At 39.2% G+C, this 10,000-nt stretch overlaps 1 protein-coding gene across 1 annotated transcript in view; it reads left to right on the top strand.

Annotated features, from left to right (window-relative positions):
* The window catches only part of LOC146968509 (uncharacterized), a 102,513-nt gene extending 100,467 nt beyond the window's left edge, over nt 1–2,046 (top strand). The window contains exon 2 of the mRNA XM_085806328.1: nt 972–2,046. Within this exon, the coding sequence (XP_085662454.1) occupies nt 972–1,957 (986 nt within the window). The 3' untranslated portion in view covers nt 1,958–2,046. The remainder of the gene's footprint in view (nt 1–971) is intronic.
* The last annotated feature ends 7,954 nt before the right edge of the window (nt 2,047–10,000 follow it).

Raw genomic sequence — 10,000 nt, 5'->3', positions numbered from 1 at the left:
AGACCAGGTCCTGATCAAAAACCACTATGCCTAGACTTCTCAAATCTGGATTGGATTATCCTACAGAGGCGTAACATTCAATAACACAGTTTCTGATCTGTGAAACCTTTATTCTATTTGTGAAAATGCAATAAAGGCACATTTCACTGTTTTCTCAGCAGCACTATGCCTAGATTTCTCAAATCTGGATTAGATTATGCCTCTTTAGGATAATCTAGGACAGATTTGAGAAGTCTGGGTACAGTGGTTTTTGATCTGGACCTGGTCTAATGAGGTCTGTAGGTATCAAACAAAAACGGTGAAATCTCCCCTTTAGCATTTTCACAAATAAAATAAACGTTTCACAAATACAATGGCAGGTCAGGCAAAGTCAATGTCTTACCTAAAATGTTTTACATCATGAAGTGTCACAAAAAAAAAAACAGACAATCAGTGTACTAAACAGTCGCACTGCACGTTCAGTAATTTCCTCTTAACTTTCCCCTTAAATGCCGAATCGGAGGCTAACTTCAGCGTCGTCCAGTGTTTTAGGTTAAGTTTGTGCCTTCAAAGGGACAGAATGATTTGACTTTTGCAGAAATGTTTCTAATTTAGGATTTAACCAGCTGTTGCTGTAATAGGACACGTTGGACCCACTCATCAAGTTATACTAAAGAGTAACACAGGTATAAATAGTACTTGTACATTTTGTATCTCAGTCTGAAATTTTTCAGCTGAGCTCAGGGCTCTCAGGGCATTGGTACAATACTTTATTACTACTAGTCCTTTTTATGGAGGTGGTGTACTTTGATGGTGGATAACTGGAGGGTTCTGTTTGATCAAGGTGACTTTATGGATTACTGATTAATGAATGGGTGCACATGCTGTTGGTGTCCACTGAGAAGATAATTGGGGTTCATCCAGACACCAGATATATGAGTGACAGTATGAAGACACTGTTGTTCATGATGTGTGTTTCATTGTTTCTGCAGGTGATCAGCACCTGATGTTGATAAAAGCAGAGGATCCTCCTGAGTTGACCACTAGTCTGGATCAGGAGAACCCAGAGAGTCTACATATTAAAGAAGAAGAGGAAGAACTATTGACCACTCCAGAGTTCTCCCTGACTTCTGTTCATGTTAAGAGTGAGGACGAAGAGGAGGAACCTCAGTCATCACAACTTAATCAAAGACAAACTGAGGCAGAGCCTCCATCCAGCAGCTCAGCTGAACAGATAGAAGTAGAGATAGAGGCTGATGGAGACGACTGTGGAGGATCTGAACCAGCCAGGAACTCAGATCAACCTGAAGATCTTCAACCAGTTACAGATGATGAGGTCTCAGAGTCATCCTGTGTAACTGAAGACAGTGATGATGACTGGAGAGAAACCAGAGCACCTGAGTCAGGTTTGAACAGTGAAGCTGTTCATGTAAATGATGAAGAATGTGACACTGGTAAGAAGTCTCAACGCTGCTCAGAGTGTGGGAAAACATTTAAAACACTTTCAGAGTTGAAGAGACACACGAGAATCCATACAGGAGACAAACCGTTTGACTGTGCTACCTGTGGTAAAAAATTTAGACATAGAGGGAATCTTAAAGGACACATGAGAGTCCATACAGGAGAGAAACCATTTGACTGTGCTACCTGTGGTAAAGCATTTAGCACAAAAGTGATTTTGAAGACACACATGAGACTCCATACAGGAGAGAAACCATTTGAATGTCCTACCTGTGGTAAACATTTTAGACGTCGAAGGGATTGTAAAGTCCACTTGAGAGTCCACACACAGGAGAAACCATTTAGTTGTGCTATTTGTGGAAAAGGACTTACCGACCAGAAAATTTTATTGTTTCACACAAGAGTCCATTCAAAAGTGGAGCCATTTGGTTGCAGTGTTTGTGGGCAAACGTTTATGGAGCTGGAGAATTTGAAGATGCACATGAAATCCCATCACGGAGGGAAACTTCAGTTATAAAACGGTAACTTGTTTGATCATTAGTTACTGAAAAAAGTAGTGCCGTTAGTAACGCTGTTATTCCCATTACTGATCCTGAGGCACATGAAAGTCCACACAGAAGTTAAACCATTTGCTTGTAGTGTGTGGGAGTACATATAAAGCAGTAGGTAGTCTTCTTTTAGTTGCAGTATTGTGACGAGACATTTTGTCAACAAGATCTTTATGTGCCCACAAGAATCCATGAAGGAGAGTTAAACGTACAGTTGAAGTTTTTTCTGGCCATCAGTTCTCAGATGTTTTTGGCAAGAAGAGATGTGTAAGTGTAAACTCAGGAATGTTACTGAAGGCAGCAGCACTGTGTGAGGCTGCAGTTATTGAGCTGTAATAGCTCATCACAACATAGTGAAAATGAACTTCACACATAAAATATTTTGTTAAGTCTGCCTCATGTTAAGTTCATGATTTTGATGAATTGTATGACACTGCTTGTTCATGAAATTAATGCCACATATATGGAAACATTTGGATTGTAGGCAGCAGTAATGGAGGTTGCAGAGTTGGTTGAGCTGAACTGTAACAGTTCATCACAACTTGATTAAAAAAATGAATTGCATATCTGATTTTTTTCTTTAAATTGTTTTTATAAAAGACTTTGAATTCTGTAAAATCTCTTTCTGGTATATTTCTACTTGTTTTGTGGGGAATTACTGAATAAATACATTCACAGTGTATATTTTTCTCTAAACTCTGCTGTATGTTCTTTACCATTGGTTGTGGATAAAATTTTATATTTTGAATTTTGCTTTTATTCACTAAGTTTGTGAAGAGGAGTTCCATTGATGACTAAAGAGTTCCTACCCGAGTCGAATTATTATGTCAGTTTTGCCTAATTATGAAGACAACAGTTATTGAATCAACTAAGACATGTATTTAAGAGTTTTAATATCTTGAGAGGAGGTCTTTGGTGACATCTACAGGCAGCGACGGCCATTGACCATTACAAAATAGAAAAACTTGTCACAGTTCCTACTCGATGATAATAACGGGGAGAATGGTTTGTTTTCCCCGGGTGTCCCCACGGCTCTTCAGAGGATCTTCAACCAGATACAGATGATGAGGTCTCAGATTTGTCCTCTGAAGCTGAAGACAGTGATGAATACTGGAGAGAGAAACCAGAGCACCAGAGTTCATGTAAATGATGAAGAATGTGACACTGGTAAGAAGTCTCACCGCTGCTCAGAGTGTGGGGAAACATTTAGTGCAACCTGGGTTTTGAAGAGACACATGAGAATCCTGTGCTACCTGTGGTAAAAAATTTAGTCATAGAGGGAGTCTTAGAGTCCACATGAGGATCCATACAGGAGAGAAAGTCATATTTTCAGTGTCCAATTTTATTTTCTTTAAGCATGACATGTGAAATCGATACTTGTTTTCTTCACTTCTCGATCTCTCTCTGCCGTGTATCTCACTGACAGCAAAGCATCTCCAAGTGTCCGATTGCACATATTTGATTGGCTGATTAGAGTCACGTGAAAAACATTTGATACAACAAAGGTTTTTTTGTTTTTTAGATGCAACTAAAGCTTTCGACCGTATCAACCACGGCAAGCTGTTCACTGTGTTACAAGAGCGAGGGGTCCCCCACCAATTGATACATATTTTGTACTATTGGTACACTAAACAAACCATGAAGGTCAGATGGGGCAAGGTGGTGTCACCCAGCTTTCCTGTCACCAATGGAGTTGGACGGGGCAGGGGGGATATTGTCACCGGTCCTTTTTAATCTGTATATGGATGGTCTGTCACAGAGATTACAAAAATGCAAGACTGGATGTATATGGTGGGGAATCGGCTCATCAATCATATGATATATGCGGACGACTTAGTTGTTCTGTCACCCTATAGTGCTGGTGTACAGAAACTATTGAGAGTGTGTGTACTGAATATGGAGTGCAATATGATATCAAATTTAATCCCCAAAAGAGTGTAGTTATGATAGCCAGAGCTAAGGAGGACCAAAAGCAAAAGTTTCCCTCTGAGCAATCACTCAATGTTGTCACCAAGGTTAAACACCTGGGGCATATTATTCGAGATGATCTCTGTGATGATGATGATGATGATGTGCAACGTAGCAATGCTGTAAACTGTATGTGCAAGCAAATATGATTGCTCGCAAATTTCACATGTGCTCAAAGATGTTAAAATTGCTCTCTTTAGAGCTACTGTACACCACTATATACAGCACACCCTCTGGTGCAATTATAGTAAAGGTCAGATGAATAAGATCAAGGTTGCGTATAATGACGCCCTTCGTATCTTGCTGAAGTACCCAAGGTGGGAAAGTGCGAGCCATTTGTTTGTGTCCTGTAATGTACCCACATTCAATGCCTTGCTAAGAAATTTTATTTATAAGTTTAAGTGCAGAATGTGTCGATCCAAAAATTGAATTATTATGTCTCTGACTGACCCAACTCAGAGTGACACAAAATACACTTCCATGTTTTGGAAATATGTCTATATTGTTTGTTTATGTTTCTTTATTTATCTGTCTGTCTGCCTGTTTCTTTTTATTATTATTATTATTGGACTTGGAGTCTGTAAAATAAAGCTATCGATTCGCTATATGGTGATCTGTGAGTTTCCGATGGACACTTTCACCTAGAGCACTGGAATAAGAGAGTAACAACACGCATTGGTCCAATGGAAGCGCCTCCTGATGGAGGAATATGGATACTGCAAAAGTGCCCAAGAACCGACATCTCTGCATTGTTGGTGAATGAGAAAGTGTGGTATTTTCAATAATTTAAGGACATTTCTAGATCACCCACGTTAATAGCATCATTGAGGACCCCTTACAGATAAACCTTAAAGGTGTACAGAAATGGCTGTTTGTCCTGTTTGTCGCGCCGAGTTGTCACGAGCTGCAACACGAATTTACCCGAGTAATGAAAACGAATTTGATTCATCCCAGATTTACTCAAAAATAGAATTTTGCACAAAGTTTGGCCTACATCGTCTGATAGATGAGTTATTACACTAATTTTATGACCCAGAGTGGGCTTAAATTCAATGTTCTTTTCTGTACACCTTTAACACATAGGCTAGTAAAAAAAAAAAAAAAAAACTGTTTTCTACATGAATGTTTCAATCTACATTTTATAATAAACAAATTATAAGTGTAATTTGATATGATCAAGACACAAAAACACGGCCGTTTTCATCAATTTACAAGCAAGTGGGCAACACACATACATTGGAGTGAATGGGTTTTCTGGGTTCTTCTGCAATACCCATATCCTGCCACTCGGGGCGCATAATGTTTACCACGGGAGTCAATGGAGGTGTCGTTACTCTCTTATTCCAGCGCTCTACTTTTACCGTAATAGCAGCAGAAGCTGCGCCCGTTAGACGCGGTCGGGGTTCAAATAGGTTTTTTTGTGTGTGTTTGCTGAACTTGTCGCTGTTTTTAGTTTCTACTCGGATGATGTATGTACGTACCCAAACCGGAAGAGATTTTCGCTACGGGAAACGGTTCGGGTCGGGTTCGGGTCTCCTGCCAGGAACAGGTTTTTAGTAAAATGTCTCAGTTCGAGGATCTGAGAGGATTCGTTACCGAGAGACTCACCGCCGCCTCCCAGGAAATCTTAGCGGCCGTGGACAAAGTCGTAGCCGGCTACGAGGCGGAGGCTTCGGGCTTCAGACAGGAGATCGAGCGGCAGAGGAACCTGCTGGATGTTCTCCTGCAGCCTCGAGTCTTTCTCAACAAAACAGGTTGGTGATTCACACACACGTTCTTTTGCTCTGTGGTTAATTTTTTTTAACCGAATTTAGTGTTTACGACGCTGAAGTTAGCCTCCGATTCGGCACTTAAGGGGAAAGTTAAGAGGAAATTAACGTAACATGCAGTGCGACTGTTTGTACACTGATTGTCTGTTTTTTGTGACACTTCTTGATGTAAAAACATTTTAGGTAAGACAATAACTTTGCCTGACAACCGCTATTGTATTTGTGAAACGTTTATTTTATTTGTGAAAATGCTAAAGGGGAGGTTTCACCGTTTTTTGTTTGATACCTACAGACCTCATTAGACCAGGTCCAGATCAAAAACCACTGTACCCAGACTTCTCAAATCTGGACCAGATTAATCTACAGGCCCTGAAGATTAATTCAGACACAGTTTCTAATCTGTGAAACCTTTAATATATTTGTGAAAATGCAATAAAGGCACATTTCACTGTTTTCTCATCATATAGACCGCATTAGACCAGGTCCTGATCAAAAACCACTATGCCTAGACTTCTCAAATCTGGATTGGATTATCCTACAGAGGCTTAACATTCAATAACACAGTTTCTGATCTGTGAAACCTTTATTCTATTTGTGAAAATGCAATAAAGGCACATTTCACTGTTTTCTCAGCAGCACTATGCCTAGATTTCTCAAATCTGGATTAGATTATGCCTCTTTAGGATAATCTAGGGCAGATTTGAGAAGTCTGGGTACAGTGGTTTTTGATCTGGACCTGGTCTAATGAGGTCTGTAGGTATCAAACAAAAACGGTGAAATCTCCCCTTTAGCATTTTCACAAATAAAATAAACATTTCACAAATACAATGGCAGGTCAGGCAAAGTCAATGTCTTACCTAAAATGTTTTACATCATGAAGTGTCACAAAAAAAAACCAGACAATCAGTGTACAAACAGTCGCACTGCACGTTCAGTAATTTCCTCTTAACTTTCCCCTTAAATGCCGAATCGGAGGCTAACTTCAGCGTCGTCCAGTGTTTTAGGTTAAGTTTGTGCCTTCAAAGGGACAGAATGATTTGACTTTTGCAGAAATGTTTCTAATTTAGGATTTAACCAGCTGTTGCTGTAATAGGACACGTTGGACCCACTCATCAAGTTATACTAAAGAGTAACACAGGTATAAATAGTACTTGTACATTTTGTATCTCAGTCTGAAATTTTTCAGCTGAGCTCAGGGCTCTCAGGGCATTGGTACAATACTTTATTACTACTAGTCCTTTTTATGGAGGTGGTGTACTTTGATGGTGGATAACTGGAGGGTTCTGTTTGATCAAGGTGACTTTATGGATTACTGATTAATGAATGGGTGCACATGCTGTTGGTGTCCACTGAGAAGATAATTGGGGTTCATCCAGACACCAGATATATGAGTGACAGTATAAAGACACTGTTGTTCATGATGTGTATTTCATTGTTTCTGCAGGTGATCAGCAGCTGATGTTGATAAAAGCAGAGGATCCTCCTGAGTTGACCACTAGTCTGGATCAGGAGAACCCAGAGAGTCTACATATTAAAGAAGAAGAGGAAGAACTATTGACCACTCCAGAGTTCTCCCTGACTTCTGTTCATGTTAAGAGTGAGGACGAAGAGGAGGAACCTCAGTCATCACAACTTAATCAAAGACAAACTGAGGCAGAGCCTCCATCCAGCTGCCCAGCTGAACAGATAGAGGCTGATGGAGACGACTGTCAGACTGAATACAGTAATGATGACTGGAGAGAAACCAGAGCACCTGAGTCAGGTTTGAACAGTGAAGCTGTTCATGTGAGTGACGAAGAATTTAACACTGGTGAGAAGTCTCACCGCTGCTCAGAGTGCGGGAGAACATTTAAAACATCCTCGGATTTGAGGAGACACATTAGAATCCATACAGGAGAGAAACCATTTGACTGTGGTATCTGTGGTAAAAAATTTAGACAAAGATGGAATCTTAAAGAACATATGAGAGTCCACACAGGAGAGAAACCATTTGACTGTGCTACGTGTGGTAAAAAATTTAGCGTTAAAAGGAATCTTAAAGAACATATGAGAGTCCACACGGAAGAGAAATGTAACACTGGTAAGAAGTCTCACCACTGCTCAGAATGTGGGAAAACGTTTAATAGATCCTCGGATTTGAGGAGACACATGAGAATCCACACAGGAGAGAAACCATTTGACTGTGGTATCTGTGGTAAAAAATTTACCCTTAAAGGGAATCTTAAAGAACATATGAGAGTCCACACAGTGCAGAAACCATTTAGGGAGAGAAACCATTTGACTGTGCTACCTGTGGTAAAACCAACGACAGCATCTTTATGAACATATGAGAATCCATACAGTGCAGAAACCATTTAGGGAAAAAAATCGATATCATGGTCATCTTAAAGACCATGTAAGAGTTCATACAAAGGAGAAAACTTTAAATGGAAAAAGATTTAGCCAGCAGGCATGTCATTTGTTTCACACAAGAGTTCACTCAAACGTGAAGCCATTTGGTTGCAGTGTTTATAGGAAAACTTTTAAGGAGCTGGTGAATTTGGTGACGCACATGAAGTCCCATAAAGGAGAGAAAGTTCTGGTGTTGTCTTAAGAGGAGCATGAAAGTCCATACAGAAGTTAAACCATTTGCTTGGAATGTGTGTAGAGAAGATATAAGGCAGTAGGTAGTCTTAAAAGACGCATTAAATAATTTAGTTGCAGTTTTTGTGATGAGACATTTTGTCAACAGGAAGATCTTAAAGTGTACAAAAGAACCCATGAAGGAGAGTAAATGTACAGTTGAAGTTTTTGTGGCCGTCAATTCTCGCATATGTCTGGCAAGAGGAGACGTGTGAGTGTTTGTAACCGAAGGAATTTTACTGAAGGCAGCAGCAGTGTGTGAAGCTTCAGTTATTGATCTGTAACAGCTCATCACAACAGTGAAAATTAATTGTAATAAATTTGTGTTGTTTTTATAAAACTTTAACAAATTCTGTAAAATGTCTTTATGGTATATTTGTACTTGATGGCGGAAACATGTTTTGTTACTAAATAAATTCAGAGTTTATTGATCCTTCATCTTTGTTCTTCTTTTTTTTCTTCTTCCAAGATGTTGCACTACTACCCTATCTAACTTTGGTAGCAAAAATGCATCAGTTCTTCCTCTGCAGTGACTGTCCCCTGAAAGCAGTATTGTTAGTATATTCTCCATGTACCGCTTAACATTAGTATACCCACCAAAAAGGCATTGCACACGCGGCTGTAGCAGCAATCTACTGAGCTCCCAGGCAGGAAAACATGAAGAAAATTAAAAACTTGAATGAAAGACTGTAGAGGCAAGAAGAACCTGTGCCTTTTTTTTTATAACCACCACTAGGTGGTGCTGTGGTATCACTGCTGCCAATTTGGCCTGGAAAATCCTACCCCCTGAAAATATACACTCATTGTAGGAGCCATGTTTAATTTTAATTCGTATTTTTGACATTGTACCTCTAACCTGATAGGAAGCTGTATTTAATTTTTCATATTTTGAGGCTGATGTTGGCTGGAGGGTCAGGGAGGTTATTTTAAGTGACCATCATTTTGCACAGGAAAATGATTGGAGTGGAAGAAGCAAACAGTTTTTTCTGTTTATTTTCATGTGGTTCATGTGGTTGTACGATATCTTCATTAAGATATTAAATGGCTGCTATTATTTCAAACGTACCAAACTGAGTACATTACATATCAAAATAATACCGATAAACAATAAGCAGCCAGTAGTATAGCCCTAGAATTTGAGTTTGTAACATATCTAACAAACCATTTTAGGGGTTAAACTCTGCCCAGGACACCTACTCCAAACCAAATCAAAATGGTGAAAAGTGCATACATCTATCAGAGGCTAACAGGAGATTTTATTCTTGGGGAAAGACATGAAGGTGCCCAACTGAAGTTGAGTTGTACTGTAAGAATAATGTCAGTTATACTTAATTATGAAAACGATCATAATAGTTTAATCTATTACTGTAAGACAAAGTGTTTTAATATTTGATAGCAGCTTTGGCGACATCTACTGACAGCGACGTACGGCCATTGACAATGGCCAAAAAAAAAAAAAAAAAAAGGTCGCATTTTCTACTCGGATGATAATGCACGTACCCAAACCAGAATCCAATACACCTACATGAAAAGGACATTTTTCTTTATTTTGATGATAACCAATTGGATAATGATTTAATTTTTTTTGTACAACTTGTTTTATTTTTAGGAAAATTTCACATTCACAAAAGAAAATGGACTGACAATAAACCA

Source organism: Trachurus japonicus, chromosome 18 (assembly GCF_045865225.1).
Source record: "Trachurus japonicus isolate A0001 chromosome 18, Traja_1.0".
Taxonomy (NCBI): Eukaryota; Metazoa; Chordata; class Actinopteri; order Carangiformes; family Carangidae; genus Trachurus; species Trachurus japonicus.
Note: the sequence above shows the minus strand (reverse complement) of the source record. Positions and strands in the feature narration are given on the sequence as shown.